The sequence below is a fragment of the Carica papaya genome, chromosome 8 (assembly GCF_054855325.1).
Source record: "Carica papaya isolate Zhongbai chromosome 8, ASM5485532v1, whole genome shotgun sequence".
NCBI classification, from domain to species: Eukaryota; Viridiplantae; Streptophyta; class Magnoliopsida; order Brassicales; family Caricaceae; genus Carica; species Carica papaya.
In genome coordinates this window covers 5440177-5463849 of record NC_142316.1, presented here as the reverse complement: position 1 = coordinate 5463849, position 23673 = coordinate 5440177, and the positions used below count along the sequence as shown (strand labels likewise).

At 31.6% G+C, this 23673-nt stretch overlaps 1 protein-coding gene across 2 annotated transcripts; it reads right to left on the bottom strand.

The window, feature by feature from the left end:
- Positions 1-788: 788 nt before the first annotated feature.
- Positions 789-21591, bottom strand: LOC110809875 (centrosomal protein of 135 kDa-like protein). Of its 2 annotated transcripts, XM_088209797.1 has the most exons (19): positions 20934-21591; positions 20617-20841; positions 20409-20504; positions 19595-19647; positions 19317-19413; positions 19115-19188; positions 18533-18650; positions 18110-18220; positions 17133-17209; positions 3927-3993; positions 3046-3111; positions 2650-2757; positions 2390-2520; positions 2187-2253; positions 1997-2061; positions 1809-1902; positions 1586-1656; positions 1156-1517; positions 789-1052 (listed from the first exon to the last, which is right to left on the bottom strand). In XM_088209797.1, the coding sequence occupies exons 1-18, from the start codon at positions 21081-21083 to the stop codon at positions 1163-1165; spliced, it is 2025 nt and encodes a 674-aa protein (XP_088065923.1). In that variant the 5' UTR covers positions 21084-21591; the 3' UTR covers positions 789-1052; positions 1156-1162. The 2 variants fall into 2 exon arrangements, with proteins under 2 accessions (XP_088065923.1, XP_088065922.1); XM_088209796.1 differs by having other exon boundaries at positions 789-1517; positions 20934-21590.
- Positions 21592-23673: the final 2082 nt, after the last annotated feature.

The following is a 23673-nucleotide window of genomic DNA, read 5'->3' as shown; positions in this document are numbered from 1 at the left end:
AGTACTTGCTTTCCTTTTGATCGACCATTTAGTATCTCTTTGATTCTCTGTATCCACCGATTCTATCAGCTTTGGAACGTGATTTATTACCCTCGATTGTAATTATAGTCCTTTTCTTTCATCTGAGGATAATGACTTTCAATTGTTATTCTACTCTTTTGTTATGAATTGTGTCAAAACCATTATATGCATGTGCTCATATATAATCTGGCATTTTATGATTGGAGTTTTTTGCTCATGGACTTTTAGGTGCTAAATTCTTATACATGCGTGTATATATAAAAGTTATCGACTTCAATGAGAAAAAAATCAAAATTCAAGCAGAAGATATTTGTACAAATGTTGGATGCTTTTTACCGGGTGATATTTCTTCACATGATTAGCCGTTGTATGTCACAATCACATAAAGCAACAGCATAGAACTGGGAAAATGAATAAAATAAAATTTTCGGTTTAAAAGAAAGAAAGAAATAAAAAAGAAAAGTTTAGGAAGATAAATTGGTTAAAGGTGGGTTTATTATTGTGATAGCAACAACACTCACAGCAGGCAGTCGCATGATGGTAACCTGAATAAAGTGTGGCATTTTAATAATGACCCTGCGTGGACATTTTTCAAATTTAAAGGGTTCTGCAAATTATTTTCCATTGACTTCAAAACCTGCAATGACATTTTTTCATATTTTTCACAACTCAAGAACTAAGCTGATAGGTATTCCCAGAAAAAGGTTTTCTCAGAAGCCAAAAGAATTTCTTTTACATTTGCTTTATACCAGAGAGTGGGAAGAATGAATGAAAAATTGAAATCCCACTTATATAAGGATTTCATCATTAAATAACATCTACATGTGGCCATCAAATTACAGAGATTTACATTAGATGATAAAAGCTTCCATGTTCTGGAGTAAACTCCCATCAAATTTGCAACTGTTGGAAGTAAACGATATTCTGGTTGTTTTCCTCTATATTTTGACTGGTGTTCTATCAATATTTACTAGTTGTATAACAGTTAAAATCTCCAGTGACCTCCTGCAAAAGAAAAAGCCTGCAATTCTCTGGTACACAACAAGCACCATTTGTCAGAAGACTGCATACACTTGGGGAGCTGGAGATGGAGATGGAGATGCGTATGTACATCTGAAAACCCATCTGTCTTACTTGTTGGTTAGCCACTGATGTTCAGCTCCTTTTCGAGTTCATCAAACTCCCATTCACCGATATCCTCTGTTGATGAGGGTGCACTATCCTCAAATTCCGACTCCAGTTTAACTATATCTGTCTCAGCCTTTTTTTTCATTGAGAGATATTTTACTTTCCAATTGTGTTTGTGTTCTGGTGAACCTGAGGCGCCCATTGGGATATAGTGTTGATTTTGACTAGGTTTATTATCACGGGAAGGTGGTGACTCTGATCTTTGAGCCGAAGTCTCAAGTTCTGAAATTACTCTCTCAATGAATTCAAAATCTTCTTTTATTTTGTCAAGAGCATTACATAGCTCAATGATCCTCTTGTCATTTTTCCTGGATCAAGAGCATTTAATGGAATTACCATGACAAAGTGTTGGGAAATAAGAATGATTTTCTTTTACCTGGAATTGCCTTCATTTTGAGCATAGAACTGCCTTTTAACTTCATCGACTATGCTTAGGGTTGTCAGAAACTGACAGATGGAAGAAAATATTAGCTCTTAATAGAGTCAATCTCTGGTGCTACTTAAAACAAACATAAACAATGCAGTCACAAGGTTCAGAACACTGGAAAATTGAGTTAAGAAATTGCCTGGAATGAAAATAAAAACTAATTCATATATACCTTGGCTTCAAACTCCAGATATTCCTCTTTGAGAAATCTTTTTAGGCTCTTTAATTGTGAATTTTCAGTATCTCTACTTTTAGCTGCTTCTGACCTGATATTTAACCAAAAGTCTTTTAACAAGGAAGAAATCTTCATTGAAGACAATAAATTAGTATTTCAAAGAGAGAACGAATTAACCAGAGTACCCTTCTGTTGGTTGAAGCTCTTCCACCAGTTTTTTAATTGGAGCAACAGAAGGTTCCAATTGGTCCTGAACGCAATGATTTTCTTTAGAAACAACTGATGAATGCATTGAAAAATTATTATAAATAGCAGTGACGAGGACATAAAAAAAATCGGGGGCGAAACCATCTTAATTGATGGAACAATATGTACCTTATAAGTAGAGAGAAGATGAATAACCAGATGAACAAAATATTCTCCATGCGTATCCAATTCCTCACTTGAACATGCGCATATAAATACTTAAAATAAAAATATTGAATACAGAGAACTCACAATACTTCAAAAATAAGGGAAAAATTCAGGTCCTAATCGTATAACAAAGAGGAAGAAAAAGTGCATTCAAATAGACATACTTGACTTTCTTTTCCTTTTCTTCAATGAACATACTCTGGAGAACCCAAGTATCTTCCAAGAAATTAATCCATCTATTAACAATGTCTGCTTCGACTCTACATGAGGAAATCGATCTTGACAGCTCATCTTCCTATGACCAAAACCAAACAATTTGTTTTTATAAAGGATAAAAACAAGTTTAAATAGTTAAGAAAAGAATTGTCCACAACAAGCAGGAATGATAAATCGCCTGACATGGCAAGAGTTAAAGTGGCAATACCTTCGATTTCAAGTGCTCAAGAATCTGATTACTTGCTTCATCAAATTGCTCTCGCTCTTCCCTAGTATTGTGCAGGCGTGCACGAGCAGAAGCCAATGAGGTATTCACCTATATCAAGTGCCCAGCAATAAACTGTCAGCCAACAAGAGAAGATCGAAAGAACCCCATCAAAAATTTATATATATATGTATATATATAAATATATATAAGAATCGAAAAATACAAACTGCAAACACAGATTTCTTAAGGTCATAAGAAGAAATAATAAGATAGCTGGTAGTGCTGGAAATGTCTTGTCTTCCAAAACATGCTTCTTGCTTATGCATCTTGCACTGCAGACACACTACAGACACATAAACACAGTACATACAATCTCGAATTCAAGAAAAGAGAAACCTGTTTCAATTCAGCTTCAAGTTCATCCTTTTGTGTCTCAAGCTGTCCAATTTCCATGGCCAGTTCCTGGAAAATCCCATTATACTTATTTTTGGTATTCCTAGAGATCAAATAAATGGAAAAAAAAGAGAAACAGATTTGATCTGAGTTTGAGTTAAATAGTATATCAGTCATCATTCATTTGTATTACACTCAACCAAAGAGCACGAAAAAAGTAAAATTCCAGAGCTAGAAACGTAGAAATTTTCACTTCTTCAGGACGAAGGATTTTGCAGCTAAACCAGGTTGGTGAATCCAGCAAGTATCATTTTAATGACAGCACGTATTAGACAAAAATTGCAAAAAAAAGTAAAAACTAGCATAGGAATCTAATTAGGGAGCTAATTCGAAATGGAATTCTTTTTCACATTGCATCAAACAGGTATCTATAGGGAATAAATACAAAGAAAGAGCAGAAACAGTTCCGAAATTCTTAGTGCTTCATTTAACTTTATTTGGTCGATCTTCAGAATAAAATTAGAAACTTTGTAAAACTGATTTGCAAACCAAATTTGGTTTAACTAGAAGACAATGAAACCCCTTCCTAAACTAATTACAAAGTGAGTTTGATGGAATATAAAATTTAGTGTTCCAGTTTCACATAAAATTCTATACAGGTCAACTTTTTCGGTTCTTGTAGAAGAATTACATCAAGTTACAACTCCTAGTTGAACTAAATGTTGCTTGAAAAATAAATTCCATAAAATTTTTAGATTTGTTCCAAAGATAGTCTTAGTATAGTGATGCAATTTAAGCATGGGATCACTATCATTATCACATGAAAATGGAAAAGCTTTGAAGCAAATTCAGGGAAAAAATCACTTTTTGTGGAGTCTATATACCGTCTCCAGTTGGCTAACTTCATTGGTTCTAGCAACACGAAATCTGAGCGCCTCTTCTTTTTGATATCTGCTTGGAGACAGAGGAAGATAGAACTTTAGTAAAACAAATGCTACAAATATTAGGAAGCAGCATAAAATTCCGAAGGATTGGAAATAGAATTTGGATATGTATGTGTATTTATATAATTATGTAGAGATAGATTATACATATATTGACTTCCAAGGAAAAGTTCAAGTATTATAGAAAGTAAAGACATAACTTTCTTGCAGACAGAAACTTGATCATGCCAGAAGAAAATGTCCTATTACTATGAATATAATACTTACATGGCCAATCAATTAGAGAGCAAGCATGCACAAGAAAGAAATTTTCAGATACCAAATATTATGTGATGTAGGATAGGGAGAGCTTGAGCAGAAAACTTTGAGAAAATTTATTAACAACCAAAATTGGAGATGTAGAATCTCAATAATCAAAGATTAATTTATTATTTTTATGATATTTATGGTTAATCGACCAAATAATTAAGATAAGTTACCCTATTTATAGGAACCAAAATATAATTAAATTCAGAATTCTTAAATCTATCTAGTAATCTGACAAAACAGGACAATAAGCTAATTATTTAGAATATCATGTAATAGAGAACAACTAAATAAGATCTTATTAGATAGATTTATATCATTAATAAGCCTATAGATACTAGTTCCTAAATAATCTTTCTATATATTTATATCATTAATAAGCCTATAGATATTAGTTCCTAAATTATCTAAGTGTTTTAGTAATATATAAACATTATTTTACATAAAAATATCTTACTATTGAAAATGTCTACTTTAAGATTTTTCAGCTCTACGTCATTCTACTCCATTTTTTGAAAACTCAACCTCGAGTTTTAATGTAGTAGTAGAAGTAATATTACAATTTAAACATATCTTCCTAACAATTGAAATATGAAAAACTTAAAATTATTGTGAGAAAACAAAAATGTTTCTAAAACTATGGATTCTGAAGAAGCGAATGAGCAATTTGGCAAGACAAAATCTACAAATGGAAGAATCACCAAAGTCTGATTATAACCATTGGTTGCATAAAATGCTTTTATTGCAGTTTCTTCAAATAAAGCTTTTTTTTTATATTCATGGAGTTTAAAGTCAATAAGAATATCCTTATTCTCGACATAAGCAATACCATTCTTTGCTATTAAATCAGAAAATCGATTATTAGAAAATTCAACTTCATAAACAGAAATGACAGCCTATTCTACAATATCTTTTACTATCTCAATTACAACATTTATGTTTATATATTTGATACGATTAATTAATTCTTCATCATTAGGTTGTAATACTTTTAAAATTTTGCTCAATCACCATTACATTTACTTTTTTATTATTTATTTGCTCTTCATGATCTAGTGAAGTTTCGAATATATCATTGTTGATAAGGATTCCATACTAAATAGAATATTATATTAATTGAGATATTTTATTAGTTAGAGTTCTAATAGTAAAGTTATATCTTATAATTATAATCTATGTAAAATAAAAATAACTACTTTATATATATTTTTTAAGTGTAAACACAAAACATAAGAAATAAAATTAATAGTTTATTTTTCTTTAAAAATTTTCATGGTATCAGAGGCAAAATGAAGTTAATTTTAGGATTTTAATTTCATAATTTTTTCAAAATTCTAAAATAATAAAATAGACTGAGTTGTTACTTATATATAAAAACAAATCTAATCTCACCAACTATTCAAACAAAGCGCAGCTCACTGACACGAGACCGGAGGAGTCTCTGCCGCGCGTGAGCCACATGCGCCACGGGCAGTGGAAGCACGTGAACCCCATGCGCCATCAAGAATCACCTCATTTCGGCCGGAATCGTGTTGCATGGCCATCGTGCACCAAAATCCAGCTCTTTTTTGGCATTTTGCATGCGATCCAGCATGCGTCGCGCATCCAAACTCTAGACTTCACGCAGCTGCGTGCATTCGGCCGATCCACTATACCACGCCTTCCGCCGCGTCGTCTCGGCTGTTCCACACCTTGAGGCAACTCATCTAGACCTCCCGCGTGCCACCCCGCTCTAGCCGCGCACTGAACTGCACTGCATTGTCGGACAGACGTCTTCCACGCGCTATTCTAGCTTTCCGTGCACGGGGACTTCTGATCTCACCATTCCGTGTGCCGGGCCGACCCGTTCTGGTCATTCTGCACCCAAGCCGAGCTATCTGCGTCCAAACCACTGTCGAGCTGAGCCAAATCTGATTCCAGAATTTGTTATTTTTTCAGTTTTCTAATCTTTTTTTGACTCATTTGATGCAGATTAAGAGGGTCGTCTTTCCTTATTGGATATTTTTCTCATTTTTTTTAGTATTATAAGATTATAGATGCAAAAAATGTGAGTGTTACTAGTTTCAATAATCCTTCATTATAAATCAATCTCATAAAGTTTGATGGATCTAATTATCTTGCTTGCTCAAAATATTGTTTATTATTTATCAAATCTAAAGGATTGTAAGGTTATATTACTGGTGAGGTGAAAAAAAGCAGATGTTGATAATTTAGAATATAATAGATGGGACTTAAAGAGCTCATTGGTAATGTCATGTCTCATTAATTTCATGCAATACCAATTGCTAGAACATATATGTCGCTTAAAACTAATGAAAAAATATGAAATGTAGCATCTCTTACATATTCACAGATGGGTAATGACACTCAGATTTATAAATCCTGGGATAAAGTTCATAGCACAAAGGAATGAGATATGACTATTTCTCAATATTTTTCTAAACTTAATAGATTATGATAAGAATTAGATTACTATCAAGATTTTCAAACATATTATTCTGTAACTGCAGCCAAATTTCAAAAACTAATAGAAAGAGAGCGGATTTATGATTTCTTAACTGGTCTGAACACCGAATATAATTAAAAATAGATCCAAGTGCTTGGTAAAGATCTTTTTCTTTCATTAGAACAAACACTTATGTCCAATACGAAAAAAGTAGAATAAATATTATGTTTCACATTGCACCAATTAAGAAGATTGGATTAGTTACTTAGTATGATCAATCTAGAGATACACAGAAGTGTGATTATTGTGGTGAGCCAAAACATAATAGGGCAATTTACTGAAAGTTGCATGGAAGACCAATTAGAGGTCAGAAAAAAAGTAGAGGTGGAACCACAAGAGTTCAAACAAATTTTGTTGAAGTTAGGGAAGCACCTAGTTCACCATCTGATGGAGCATTTTTCATAAAAAAATTTCAAAACCTGAAGCGTCTTCTGAGTCAACTTAACTCTTCATCAACTGTTGGCACATCAAATATTGTAAAATCAGATATTGTTTATCTCTATCCTATTTCCACTCTTGATAATTGGATGATAGACTCTAGAGCTAACAGATACATGACAGACTCTTATAAAGAATTTTAAACGTATTCTTCTTGTACTGAAGGGGACAATGTCCGTATAGCAGATGGGTCATACACCCCCCATGTCGGGAACATGTTCTATTAATTGTACTCCTACTATTACACTGTCTTCAGTTTTATATATATCTAGTTTTTCTAACAATCTTTTATCTATTAGTGTCATAACTAGATATGTCAACTATAAAATTGAATTTTTTTTTTATCATTATATCTTTTAGGATCTTCAAACTGGGAAGAAGATTGACACTGGTAGACTGCGGAACTCAATTTTTTTTTAATCATTATATCTTTCAGGATCTTCAAATCGGGAAGAAAATTGACACTGGTAGACTGCGGAACTCAATTTTTTTTTTATCATTATATCTTTCAGGATCTTCAAATCGGGAAGAAGATTGACACTAGTAGATGGTTTATATGTCTTGGATAGACACCAGAACTCAATTGGAAATCAAGCCACTATTGGGAATAAAGAAATCAATATGGAGATGCTACAATGGCACCGACGATTGGGACATCCTTCCTTTTTTGTTTCAAAAAAATTATATTTTAATTTATCTAAAAGAACTTTTATGAAGTCTTTATTTTGTGATACATGTGAACTTACTAAACATAAGAGCAGCTCTTATCATTAAAGTAATAATAAAAATATTGATCCTTTTATAATTATTTATTCTAATGTGTGGGGACCTACTCAGAATATTTTTCTTTATGGTCATACTTGGTTTGTTATTTTTATTGACTGTTGTACTAGATTATCATAAATTTATCTATTAAAAATAAAATGTGTTGTATTTTTATGTTTTCAATCATTGCATAAAATGATATACATACAATTTAGTACTAAAATTAAGATTCTAATAACTGACAGTGGTACAGAATATATGAATAGTGGATTTCGTACCTATTTGGAGTCAAATGTAATAATTCATAAGACAAGTTGTGCTACACTAGTGAACAAAATAGGGTTGCTCAAAAAAAAAAAAAACACAAATATTGGAAGTAACTCGCTCACTAATATTCATCATGAATCTACCAAATTTACTGAGGAGATGCAATTCTCTCAGTTATCTATCTTATTAATAGAATATTTTTACGGATTTTGAATTTTAAAAGTTCCATGGAAGTTTTGTAAGGAAAAAATTCTTACATTATTTCCTCAAAAGTGTTTGAATATGCGTGCTTTACTCATGTTAGAAATGTGGGTAAATTAGAACCTAGAACTCGTAAGTGTATATTTCTTGTATATTCTTCTACCCCAAAAAGTCTACAAGTGTTATCATCTACTGTCTAAAAAATATTTTATAACTATGAATGTTGCCTTTAGGGAAAACGAGTCTTACTTCAATTCATATCCAACACCTCTTCAGGAGGGAGTGTGAATGAAGAAGTGATAACTAATTGGTTAATAATTAAGAGCCATATTCATGGAGAGAATTCTATTGTAGAAAGTTTTACTTAAAAAGATAATGTTGGATGTTTAGATAAACCAAACTTGAAAAGCTATTCAAGGAAAGAGAAGTCAGAAAAAGCTATCATTCAATTTGTTCCATATTAAGAATTTTCTCTGGTTTCAAAAGATACTAGTGAGTTATCTTTCTCTTATAATTTATCAGATAAACCTATTACTATTAGAAAAGGAACGAGAACTTGCACTAAGCACCCTATATCTAAATTTATCTCCTATGACTCTCTATTTTTCTTTTATAGAGTTTTTGTCTTATCTATTTTTTCTATGTCTATTCCACAGGATTTGAAAGAAGGTCTAGAAGATCTCAAATAAAAAGAAGTCATGATTGAATAAATGAGAACATTAACAAAAAATAAAATATGAGAACTTATTTCACCTCTATAGGGAAAGAAGATAATTGGTTGCAAATGGGTGTTTACCGTAAAATACAATTCAGACAGATTGATCGAAAGGTACAAAACTAGATTGGTGGCTAAAAGATTTACTCATACTTATGGAATTGACTATCAGGAGACCTTTGCACTTGTTGCGAAGATGAAAACAGTTAAGATACTTTTATCTTACAGTTAACCTTGATTGAGATTTACAACAGTTTGATGCAAAAAATGCATTCTTCCATGAAGACTTAAAGGAAGAGATGTACATAGAGATTCTAACCGAATTTGAAGATGGAAGGAAGCACGGAAAAGTTTGTAAATTAAAAAAGGCTTGATACGAATTGAAGCAGTCTCCAAGAGCATGGTTTGAACAGTTTAGAAGAGTTATGATCTTTTTTGGATATCAACAAAGTAATGTTGATCATACCTTGTTTACCAAACATCATGAGGGTAAGGTAATTTTTCTTATTATTTACGTAGATAACATTATGGTGACTGGAGATTACACAGAGAAGATGACTCGGTTGAAGGAACTTCTTTCTCAAGAGTTTAAAATAAAATATATAGAAAAATTACAATATTTCTTAGGAATTGAAGTTGATAGGTCCAATAAAAGGATTTTCATTTCTAAAAAAAAGCATATGCTAGACTTACTGAAGAGATTGGTATGATGGATTGCAAGCTGACATAATCACCTATTGAGAACAATCACAAATTATAAGTAAGTAGTGGTACATCAGTTGACTTGGAAAGATACCAAAAATTAGTTTGATGACTCATTTATCTCTCACAGACCAGACCTAATATACCATAGTCTGGTGAGTCAATACATGCATGATCCTCGTGAGACTCATTTACATGTTGTCTTCCGCATATTACGACACCTGAAGTCTGCACAAGAAAAATGTCTGCTCTTTTATAAATATGATCATCTTAAAATAAAAGCATTTACATATACCAATTAAGTTGGATCTCTACATGATAGAAGATTAATTATAGGTTACAAAACACTTGTAGGAAACAACTTGGTCAGATAAAAAATTAAGAAGCAAAATGTGGTTAACCCCTCCAGTGCTGAGGTAAAATGTAGAGTAATGGCTCAAAAAGTATGTGAATTATTATAGTTGTAAAAGTTAATGAGGGAATTAAAATTACTTAAAGAAGAGAGACTATTCATGTTTTATGACAATAAAGCAACTACTAACATTACTCATAATTCTGTTCAATATGACATAACAAAATACATTGAAATTGATCGACACTTCGTAAAAGAGAAAGTGGTTGGTGGCTCTTTATGCTTATATCATGTATCTTCTACCGACCACGTGGCTAATATTTTTACTAAAGAATTATACAATAAATTTCTTCAGAACTTGATTTGCAAGTTGGGCATGTGTGTTATCTTTGCGCCAACTTGAAGAGGAGTATTGATAAAGATTCCATGCTAAGTAGAACATTATATTAAATAGAATAGTTTATTAGTTAGAGTTTTAATAATAAAATTATATCTTATAATTAGAATCCGCATAAAATAAGGATAACTACTCTATACGTATTTTCTAAGTATAAATACAAAACATAAGAAATAAAATTAGTAATTTATTTTTCTCTAAAAATCTTCAGTCATGCTCGTATATAACAAATATTCAAGATTTATATAACCTTATGTTTTATATTCATTTCAGACATACCAATCTTATTATTTAAATCATTATAAGGAAAAAAAATGTCATGTTGTTCATGTGCCTTCTTTTCTTTTGTAAGTAGAACACATTTTAGGAAAGAATATTAAATTCTACTTGATGACATCTATCATATAAGTAATATTCTTGTAGAGAATTTCGAACCCAAATAGTATCTTCACAAAAATCATAAGTCACCGAAACTTGAAACCTTGCAGAATTTTGATTAATTTTGATTTTCTTCACATGTCCATGTTAATAAAAAATTTCATATAGATCATCAAGTAGATTATCCTTTATAACTAAACCATGTACTTAATAGAATGTAACTAAAAACACAATTAACTTTACTAATATTTTATATCTATCCAAAGTTCCTCATAACTCCAAGTATATTTTGTCTAAATTATTTACCTATAGAAAAGTGATTATAGAACAAAAATTTGACTAATCTAAAAATATCGAGAATTGGTCTGGAGGTTTGTGAACTGGACAAGTCAAACTGGATATGGTCAACTCGTTATGAACCGGTCAACATAAAGCTGGAGAATTCAAAAATCCACTTACATCAAATGGCACGTGGGAGTCATGCACTGACTTTTAGTATTTTTTAGCGTCTATTTTTTGGTGAGTGATTCAATTGGTAATGTTGGTTCCAAATCTTGGGCTAAGATCACTCTTCGCAATCAAGGAGGAGACTAGACTAGTATTTGCAATAATAATTCGGTGGTTTCTAACTAAGGATTCTGACAATAGTAAATATTAAGATATGGTGGGTAGATCATTTGAGAGTCTCTCAAGTCAATGGAAGAGTAGTTTCGACCACCTCCCTAGTAGCTAGAGATCATGTTGGCCGAAATTGTGGTGTTTCTCTTTTTTATTGATTGTAGCTGATTTAGGGTTTAAAGTTTTGAAGAATTTTCGAAGAAAACATTATTTACTTTTATTTTCTCATACTACTTGTGATATTACAATCGGAATATATATACAGAATTCATATATATCAATAAAAAAGTTTATATTATTGTAGTAATTTTACTTAGTTCTACTAATTAATTACATTATTATAGGAAAGATTATGAGAATGATTATAAATGAAAAATATCTCAATTAATAAAGTAACAAAATTTGTAATTAATACACTCTCTCAAGTTGATGCAAAAATATCATACATATCCAACTTGCAGATCAAATTATGAAAAAAAATGTAATAAAGTCCTTTATTGAAGACATATGTCACTTGTTCACTAAAAGACATATGATACAGGCATAAGGAACCATCATTCACTTTCTCTTTTATGAAGTGTCGATCAATCTCAATATGTTTTCTTTAGTCATATTGAACTGGATTATGGGTTATGTTAATAGCTACTTTATTGTCACAAAACAATGATAAACTCTCTTCTTTGAACAGTGTTAAATCTTTTATTAACCTTTACAATCATAATAATTCACATATATTCTGCTGCTTAGTTTTTCAAGTAACCAAATTGTCTTCTACAAGCGTACAATAGCTAGTAGTTGACCTCTTATCATCTTGAGATCTAGCGTAATCAATATCTATAAATGCTTCTATCTTAAGATGACCATTTTGGAGAATAGCAAATTTTTTTCCTAGTTCAAATTTTAAATATAGTGATATGTGAAAACGACATATAAATGAGGCTCGCAAAGATCATGCATGTACTGATTCATCAGGCTAACTGCATATGCTATGTCAGATTTGGTATGTGAGAGATAAATGAGTCTTCAAACCATTTAATATCTCCCCAAGTTTATTGATGTACTAATTCCCACTTGTAGTTTACGATTACTTTCAAGAGAAGACTCTATCGGCTTGCAGCCCATCATACTAATTTATTCTAATAACTTTAAGATATATTTTAAATATGTTTTCTTTTAAAGATGAAAATATCTTTATTAGATCTGACAACTTCAATTCTCAAGAAATACTGCAATTTTTTTTATATTCTTTATTTCAAATTCTTGAGTAAAAAGTTCTTTCAATCAAGTCATCTCCCTTATATCATCTCCAATCACAATAATATTATCTACATAAATAATGAGAATAGTGACTTTACCCACATAATATTTAATAAACAATATATGGTCAGCATTGCTTTAGTAAATAATTTTCTTTCAGACCATACTTTTGCAAATCTTCCCTTGTGTTCTTTCATCTTCAAACTAAAAGGAATCTCTATATATGTTTCTTCCTCTAAGTCTCCATGGAGGAAGACATTTTTTATATCAAACTGTTGTAAGTCCTAATCAAAGTTGGTTGCACAAGGTAGCAATATTTTGATTGTATTCATCTTCACACTAGGTATATATATTTCCTAATAGTCTACTCAATAGGTCTGAGTAAATCTTTTAGCCATTAATCTAGTTTTGAACCTTTCAATCGACCCGTTTGCTTTGTGTTTCACAATAAACATCCATTTATAACCAATCATCTTTTTTCTCAGTAGAGGTAAAATAAACTTCTAGAGTTTATTCTTTGTTAAGGATTTCATTTTTTCAATCATGATTTCCTTCAATTTGGGATTCTATAGAACTTCTCTACAATCCTATGAAATAGACACAAAGAAAAGAAATAAAACAAAAATTCTATAGGAAGGATATAAAGATTCATAAGAAACAAAGTTAGATGTAGGATGTTTAGCACAAGATCTAACTCATTTCCTAAGAACAATGAGTTTATCCACATTATCAAATAAATATATTAAGTATTTTCAGGAATTAACCAGTATTTTGATGAACTAATTAAATATATTTAAGAACCAAGAAAATTTCTTGACTTGAGACAGACTACGCGGTAGCTTTCTTTGTCTTATTATTCCTTAAATACCTTTTCAAGTCTGGTTTATCCAGCGGCTAACATTATTCTCTTGAATGAGACCTTTCGAACTAGAACTTTCCCCATGAATATGACTATCAAGAGTTAACAAACTAGACATAATATTTTTCTTCTCATTCTCTTCCAAAAGAGGTATTGGACTTGAACTGAAATAAGACTCAGATTCTCTAAAAATAACATCCGTAGTTATAAAGTATCTTATAAATGAAGGATGATAACACTTGTAATATTTTGAGTAGAGGAATATCCAACAAATACACACTTAAAATCTATGGGTTCCAACTTACTCATATTTCTAGTATGGACAAAACAAAAATATCCAAACACCTTTGGGAGAACAGTATAGGAATTTTTATTTTCAAAACCTCCAAAATACTTTTAAAATCAAGAGTTTTCAAAAGCATTCTGTTGATAAAATAAGTAGCTAAAAGAATTGCATCTCTCCAGTAACTTTTTGATAGATTTATGATGAATATAAGAGATCAAGTTAAACTCTAATATTTGTCTGTTTTTCCTTCCAGCAATACTATTTTGTTCACTGGAGTAGACACAACTACTCTAATGGATTATCTTATTAACTTCAAGTAGATACGGAATCCACAATTCATATATTTTATACTATTGTATACTCTTAAAATTTTAACTTTAGTATCGAACTATGTACATATAATTTTATGAAATGACTGAAAGCATAAGAACACATCATTTTTTACTTTCAACAGATAAATTCATGTTAATTTAGTACAACAGTCAATAAAAGTAACAAACTATTTATGATAACATAAAGATATATTTCGAGTAAGTCCCCAAACATCATAGTAAATAGTCATAAAAAGAATAGAACTTCTACAGTTGCTTACATAACAATAACACCTTCTATATTTAACTATCTCACACACATCACAAAATAAAGAATCTATTAAAGTTTTGTTAAATAAATTGGGATACAATTTTTCTAGAGTAAAGAAAGAATGATGTCTCAACCGTCGATGCAATTGTAGAATTTCCTTATTGACTTTCGTATTTTCGAAGGCAGTTTGATTATCAATTACATTTTGACTTTTATTCAAAACATATAAGTCACCCTGCAATCTATTAGTATTAATCATCTTTTCTATTTGAAGATCTTGAATGATACAATAATAAAAAAAAATTCAATTTTATAATTAAAATCTCTAATGATGATACTAATGGATAAAAAACTGTCAGGAAAAGTAAATACATAAAGGACTAAACACGGAGTAATGGTGGGAGTAAAACTAATGGAATATGTTCCAGATAAAGGGTTGTATAATTCATCTGCTATGCATATATTTTTTCTTTTAATATAAAAAAAAATAGATTATGAAGTCTTTAAAAGAGTCTGTCATATGTTTGTTAGCTTTAAAATCTATAATTCAAGTATTAGAATTGGAGATAGCAGAAAGATGAGCAATACCTAATTAAACTATATTTGATGCATTAATAGTTGATTAAGGATTATCTAAACTAAAGATAACTGATCTTTTTGCTTCTATCATGGTTTAAACTAACAGAGAAAGAACAACATCCGGTAGTTAATCTCACAAGGATAAAACAAACCTTCTAATTAGTACCAACAGAGTTGAGAACAACAGGATTAGGCCTGAAAGGAAAATATGTTACGAGCCCAAATTTGATTACCGGAAACAGTCTAGTCCAACAATAGCTGCGATGTGCGCTCAAAACTAGGAACTAGAGAAAACTGTCGACTCAGTGCATGACGAAACCAAATCAAAACAGTTCTATGTGCAACAGAATGCCCATATCGGTAGGAGGCATTTGTGTGCGGCGGCCGCGTGAAGGAGTTGGAGAGGCATGATTCGAGTCAGATCGCGTGCGACAAGCCCAAATCCATCCCAATCAAGATCTTTTGGCAGCGGTGCGACGCGATTCGGGCCAGATAGTGTTTTTTCTGGTGGTGCGTGTGGCTCACGCGCTTCTATTTCTGGTGGCGCATGTGGCTCATGTACTTTGGAAATGATCACTAGATATAGGAAAATAGGCCGGTAGTGAGGCTACAACTCCGTCTAGAATGGTAGTGAGAGTAGATCTTGATAAGTGGCTACCAATTCAGCCTATTGTACTATTTTAAGATTTGAAAAAATTCTAAAATTATAATCCTAAAAAAATTTTATTTTCGTTCTCATATCATGAAAAAAATTTTGAGAATAAATTATTTACGTCTATTTTCTCATACTATTTGTGATATTGCAATCGGGGTATACATACCGAATTCCTATTTACAAATAAAAAAATTTGCATTATTATAGGGATTCTAATTGATTCTAATAATTAATTACATCACTATAAGAAAGATTACGAGAATGACTATAAAGAAAAAATATCTCAACTAATAGAGAAATAAAATTTCTAGTCAGTAGGTTTTCCTTTTTTTGGGCAATAGGGTTATATTTTGTGGAATCGGATGACAACTTGATGAGTCAATTTTAAGCTTTGATACCAACTAATGTAAGCAAGAGAGCTCTTGAACAAAGTTTTGCGAAAATTTATCAAGAACCAAAATTGAAAATTTCATATATCAATAATTAAATAAATAAAGCTCAATATTTGTTTGGAAGGGAATGGGTGGAAAGAGGAAACAAGCAGAACTAATTCTTCTTAACATATTTTTGATTGTGTGGAAGAAGAGGAAAGAAAGGATGTTTAATGGGGTTGATAACGTAGATGGTTTTGACTTACCAGAGAATAGATGGTTCTGGAACCTTAGTTTTTTGTTGTTGGGTTATCCTCTTCATTTAAGAAGAATTTAGAAAACTTTATTGACACTTTGATTGAATTATAAATCTTTGTACATGGGTGAGCACCCCCTTAGTTTCATTATTAATATATACTATACACTTTCTATTTTTTTAAAAATACTCAGTATTTATATAGTAATCATGAATATTCTTAAGTCTATCAAGTAATTTCACAAAATAGGAAAACAAACTAATTAATTGAAATATCCTACTAGAGGATAACTAAATAAGATCCTAACTCAAAAGGGAGTAATAACTTATACCATTAATAAATCTATAGATACTAATTCTCGAATAAGCTAAATACCTTGGTAATATATAAACATTACAACTATATAAAATATATCTTACTATCAAAATATATCCGCTTTAAATTCTCCTGTTCTACATCATGATGAGATATTTTGTTTGCAACCTGTAGTCTAAAATGTGCATTTTCACACTTTGAGGTCGAGTTAAAAATTGGAGTGCAAAATATCTTATTTCTATGAACATAAATATTGAAATGGCCAATAAATTGGAGAGCAAGCATGCAAAAGAAATTCTCAAACAAGCACTAAGAATTTATTAGGTACTTCATTCATAACCTGTGATCTAAAATGCGTTTCTCGGCCTTTGAGGAGGAACTAACAAGAGACTCTGACAGAACTTTCAATTTATCAACCTGCAACATCAAGAACAGATCACCAAGAATAGCACCATGATGCAGAAAGTAACTAAAACAAGATTGAGAACAGATAATACTAGCTACAAACATGACTGACTTCAATTTGAGGATGATATCAAAGAGAGTTTGAAGAAAATATTTAAAAAACTCAAAAACGATGCATTCTACTTCGATACTAAATATTCAACTTCCTTCCCTTTCAGATGAGCAAATTTTCTTTAAAAATGGGAAAACATTATTGCCTATCAATATATCAAAGGTAACAACAAGGACATGAAACATACATTCTATGTGTTGTTTAACCCATTCACATTTCAAAAACCAAGTCCACTTTCATAAAGCTGCAACTCCACCAAATTAATGTGTACATAACATCTTGAAGAGGAAATAACAAAGGTGCTGTGACAAATTATGGCTACAGGGGTGAATGTGCTCCTTTGCACGGATATCTAGTTGACAACATGCTAAGTTCACATCACAAGAACATTGAATCTGAGCGTAGAAAGAATATTGAGAAGACAATAGCTTTTAGTTTTATCTGTGAGACATTCTTCTAAGGAAGATATCTTTTGATTCAGTGCATACCAAGAACCATTAAGGTTAATAATGCCATCAGACTATTCAAATCCTATCACAAACCTCAGAAAATATATCTGCTCCGCCTCTTATTCAGTTTCTCTGGGAATAGGTTTAACTTCTTGAGAAACATAGTTAACAAGAAGAAATTAGTTTATTGCAAACATGAACTATATCCCATCTATTATTTAATTTAACAGTCTTTTTTATTCAACCCCATCGGACAAAATGTCTGGAGATAGGAGACTTGTGCATACAAATGAAAGAGCATTGATATAATAAAGATTTCAAGAAAAAATATCATAAATACAAAAAGTTTACCTTTTTAATATGGAGCTCCGGCGAATCCCCATCGCTCAAAGATTTTTTCTTCAGTAAGAGCGACTCTAACTTGGAGCATATTCGAATCTGTTCAACAGCTTCTTCTAGAGCCTAAAGAAGATTTGAGACATTTTATTTGAAACTGTATCTGATTCAGTTCTAACATACTGTGTAAATTACAAACTTCAATCGAAAGGTGGATTATAAAAAATACCATGATAATGGTACCTTTAGAGGATGAAATTATACATCTCAGCATATCTACTAGAATAAGATGCCTTTGGCAGATATATGATAATTCAATTAAATAAACTTTAATTCACCCACAAGTGGTGGCATAATCTAATTAAACGAGTAGAAGGGACTATGGCAGGTTGGTAACAAAAGTGTGCATGACCATGCATGATTTCCGATCAATCTCACCTTGAGTGATGAACCGGTAATTTCTTCAGATAATTTTGTTTGACATTCATTTGAAGACTGCTGGCGAGCATTCATATTGTCAAGTTTCTCTATAAGAGTCTGGGCTTCAGCATCAATTCTGCTTGCAGAGGGCAGTCACAAATAGACGTGAAGAAAGAATAAATACCATCTTTAGTTTCATGATGGTGAAAAATAAAAAAGTACTGATCTTCAAGAACATTTCCCACAAAGTTTTAGTTCTAAAGACATTCTCACGATTAAACCTTACTCATCAAGATTTCTTTGTAGTCTGTCCTATGTTCTTATGTGCCATGAGTTTTTATAGGAGCAGATTTCTTTGTGGAAATACAATATTTAAATTAACAAAAGCCCCATAGTTCAAGATGGTTTTCCATATTGGCCCTACCTTTTTATAAGATGGTGGTGTTATTAAAGCCAAAACTGCTGATGACTGCAGAAGAAAATTTGATCTAAAGGGAACATTTTTTGGGATGGTGGAAAGGAGAGAGAGAGAAAGCAGAAGAGAGAAGTAATGTTTACTGAGAAAGTGGAATTAGAGAAATATCTTTAAAACATTAGTACCTTGCAAGATCAGCATTGATTTTGAGCCCAGCAATTGCATCTTGAGCATATTGGAGTAGTTCTTCCCGTTTTACCTAAAGAATATAAGAAAGGAAAAAGTATGAACCGCTAGGTCTCTGCAGATAGAGATTCACTTCAAAAACCTCCTGCTATGATCCTAAAGATACCTTGTTAGCTTAAGTCAGGTTTATCAAGTCCTTACCAGTACTTCATCCTGATAACTAGAGAATTTGGTTGCTAAATTTTGTATACTATTCATTACTGCATTATGAACTTTCCTTTCTCCTGTGAGACAAAGCCTGTAAATGACCAACCAATAAACAAGTCTACATGAATTGAACTATTTTAGTTCAAAAGAAACTAATCCTCCTGGACAATGTTTCTCCTTAAAATATACATAATATACAGTTTTACCAGCTAATTAAGGCACAAAAAATGAATAAAGCATCAAATTTGCATGGAAAATGTAAGAAAAATCACCCAAATATCTCCAGAAGTAGCAAAAGTTCTTCCTCGTTTGGTGCTTCAAGAATCTGAGTCATACAAAAGAGTTAACCTGCGGTTAAACTCAATGTATCAGCAAATACAAAGCCCAGTTAAATATCTAATCACCAACTGAAGATAAAATCGAGGAAAATTTCACCATTCTGCCTATTAGGAAAACCAAGTAGTTTATTCAGAAAAACAAAGCTCGTGCCTACTAGAAATGAAAAACAAAGTAAGAACCTCTCGTATGGAATGACTCAAAAGCTTAATTCAGGCATTAGTATCCTTCTATAAGTTCATCTAGCTTCATTATTCTTCCAGAAAAGTCTAAGCGTACTTGTTTCCATTCTGTCCTCATTGAAACAATTTATTCTTCCATCAACAGAATCAGCAGGAAAATGCTCCTTCCCATTAAAGAAAATAAATGATTTCTTGCCTAGTTGATTTTTTTTCTATATTCCAATTCTGGGTTTAAAATGTAGCCAGTTGGTCTCTAAGTCTAGTGTGTGTTTGAAGGAGATATCATCATGAGAAGTATTTTATCATATTCTATACATTGTCAATAGAGGCTTAATTGTCTTAAATAGTACATTTTGTAAGCAAGCCCTATTACATGTATCCTGGCCTTAAAAAGTTTCTTTGCATGATAAAGTTAAATGTCAAAATATGATAATCCTACACGAAGAAATTCCAAAAACATGTGATAAAGAAAATGCCATTCTTTTGCTATGATTTGGAATAACAATGGCTCATAAAAAGCCAATGAGAGTGAAGCTGCAGAGAACTACGCAAGAATTTTTGAACTTACCATTGACAATGTTATGCCTTCAAGGGCTTGACTACGAAGAAATACATCTCGAAAATTCATGAGCTCACCTTCCACATCAGGGTCTCCATAATAAACCTGTAGCATTCAAAAACTAAGCACCTTAGACAACAACAACAACAACACATAATCAAGTCCAATTAATACTTCATGAAAAGAATGATAAAAGAAAAAGAATAGGATTACTAACTAAAGTGGGTTTTGTAGGAGAATCCTTGGGATCATCAGAATTAAGCATTTCATCTTGGTTTTTTTCATTATTATCATGGGTTTTATCAGCAGTCAGTCTCTCAATTTCTTTAAGAGCAACCAGCCACCTCCTCAGCAACTGAACTCTCTCTACGCCTCTACACGATACTGAGACCTCCTCCAGTCTCTTCACCGTGTGCCTTAAGCTCTTCCAATTCCTTGGACCCTGCTCCAAATATACCCACGTAAACCCTCCAAAACAAACACCATTGAAAATATAAACAAAGAGATTAAAACGAAAAAAAAAAAGGACATTACGATGCGGTCCTGGATGATTTTGGCGCCTTCAGAAACAGCATTGCCGGCGTGATATACGACGGTGTCGGCGTAATTGCGAACCTTTCTTGTGATGTTGTTGTTGCCTCCTACTTCCACTGCTCTGTTCACGGCTGTTCTTAGCCACGACATTGCCGCCACCTCTGTTTTTTTTTTCCTTTATTTTCCGACTATTAAGTTTTTCTTTTACTATCCTTAATGGGTTCTTTTGATCGACCAAATGCTTTTTTGGTTTCAAGAAACAGAATCCAGAATTTGAAAATGGCGCCGGTTGAAGAAAAAAAATTACAGCAACGCCAAGAAGAAGAGGAAATAATCAAATTCAAAACGTCGTTAAGACTGTTGGTTGTTTTAGCTAGGACCAAAATCATTGGTTTCCGTTGTTGTCCTTCTTACTATTGCTATTCCTTGGCATTGCCATTGCCATTGTTTTGTTTGCATATCGAGATATCATGGGATGGAAAATATCTTTGGAGGAAGAAGAAGAAGAAGAAGAAGAAGAGAGAAAAAGTCAGCGTCTTGAACGTTTTGGCGAACATCTTCTGGTAGCTCGTTTCAGGTGGCTTTATTTTCGCTCTTATTTACTTAATTTACTAAAATGCCCCTCTCATATAAAAAAACATGAAGAGAGATAAAAATTGGCAAAATTAACAAAAATATAAGTAGAAAGTAATAAATCAGAAATAGATATATATATATATATGTATATATATGTTTGTGTGTGTGTGATATTTTAACAATTTTATCCGCCATGCACCTACATTCGTCCAGTCAAAATCTTCTGCTAATCAATTAATCACTACACAAAATGTTTGTCTCCAACCCTAATAGATAATCTAAATAAAATTATATATTTAGCTCAAACTAAAAATTGAATTTTCATCTAAAGGTTGTCAACAAATGTATAAAGAAATTCACCAAAAAATAAACCTTCTTTAAAAAATCATATTATTCACTTTTTATAAATCATTATATACGAAATGATATATCAAAAATTCATCAAAAGTAAAAATAAGATAAGACATTTGATCTTGGCAAAATTGTTTCTTTTCTCGTTTGATCACAAAAACTCACTCTTTTTCTATTTGTTTTGCCATGTAAAAAAAAAAAAAAAAAACAATGTACGTAGTATTTTAGGTTTTTTCTCTTTCTTTTTTTTTTTTAGTTTATTTGGTGGATTCCACCCATTTAAGTAAAATGCACGAGCAAATCTCTCTCTCACATCTAAGAGGGAGGGATTCTCATATCAATAACTTCTTTACACCTAATAAGTTTCTCTACAGGTAAGACTTTAGTCATTATAAAGCACTATATGGTACATATCTAAATATAAGTTAATGTTTAATTATATATATAGAGTCAAAAATAGCGGCATCCCTATAAAAGCCACTAGTTATGCCAACAAGATGGTCAACGCATGTATTTCCTTCTCTATAAGTACGAAAAATATGCACCTCCTAATCAAACTTGATTGATCTTTTAGATTTGATGATCTTAAGTATGTTAAGGTTGCTCCCTTTAAATAAGTTATGTGAAAAAATTTTCATCTTTAAGGACTCCACCTACTCAACCATGATTTTTTTATGCTCTACTCTAAAAAACTTTAAGCCTTCAAGTAACCCCCACTCTCATCTGTCGTTGGGAGGTCTCATAGTGTTGGTCATGAATTTGATGATCTATCTGTCTTACCTATCACAAAGAAGCTTACAAGTAATAATAGGTCCATCTAGTTCTTTCAAATAAGCAAACATATATTTAAAATATTAAATTCACTACTTGCATTACCATAATCATAAATATCCAAAGTTTGTATAGAATATAACAGTACTTAGTTTTATAAATGCCTAAAAAAATTTTAAGACTCTAAAAAAATATTACTTAGTTTATTACTTTTTAATTATCACTAGAATCACAAAATGAGATTATCAAAAAAATAACATCGGTTGCGCCATTATCACGACTAAAAATACATAAATGGTGACATCACCACCTCCTATGCCTAAATCAAGTTAAAAAACCTATCACTAGGAAATCTCGATAGGACAGTCCATTTAAACACTCATGTATTTCTAGGTTATTGAATGCTAAAGACTCAAAATTGTCTCCCTCTTTCTCTTGAGCATCTCTAATGATATGATTAATTGTAAAAGGTTATTTGGGTGTTACGGAGTCCAAACATGGTGTCGCTCTGTTAAGTTATAGTGAAGACACGCACAATAAGGCGTGAAGATCTTGTACCTTCTTATTTTCTCTCTTAGTTTGGCCACCTGATTGGTCCTAAGTTGTCCACAAGCTTAGGCTTGCAATGTGATTATCAAACTTTCTCTAGGTGGGATCCAACAATAGAAACACCTTCTACTTTTTTTTCTCTTTCTTTTCGTAAGTTTTTTTAACTTTTTATATCTTTATTTCCCTTCTTTTAATAATTGGGGTACAACAAAAAACGTGACTTTCTTCCATTAGACCCTCATATACATGCATAAATGATACAATATTTGGTATTTTTTTCTAATAATGAGAATAAGTGAACATATTACTATAAAGTGCAAAAAATTCACTAGCCATTATAGATATAAATAAACTTATTATTATACCCAATAACTAATTTTTTAACAAACGTTATGCACTCTATTTATAGAACTAATTGTCAATATTTAATTGATTAGTTTAACTTTTAGTAAAAATTTTAGTTAAATAGATAATGTAATTCTAATTTTTTTAA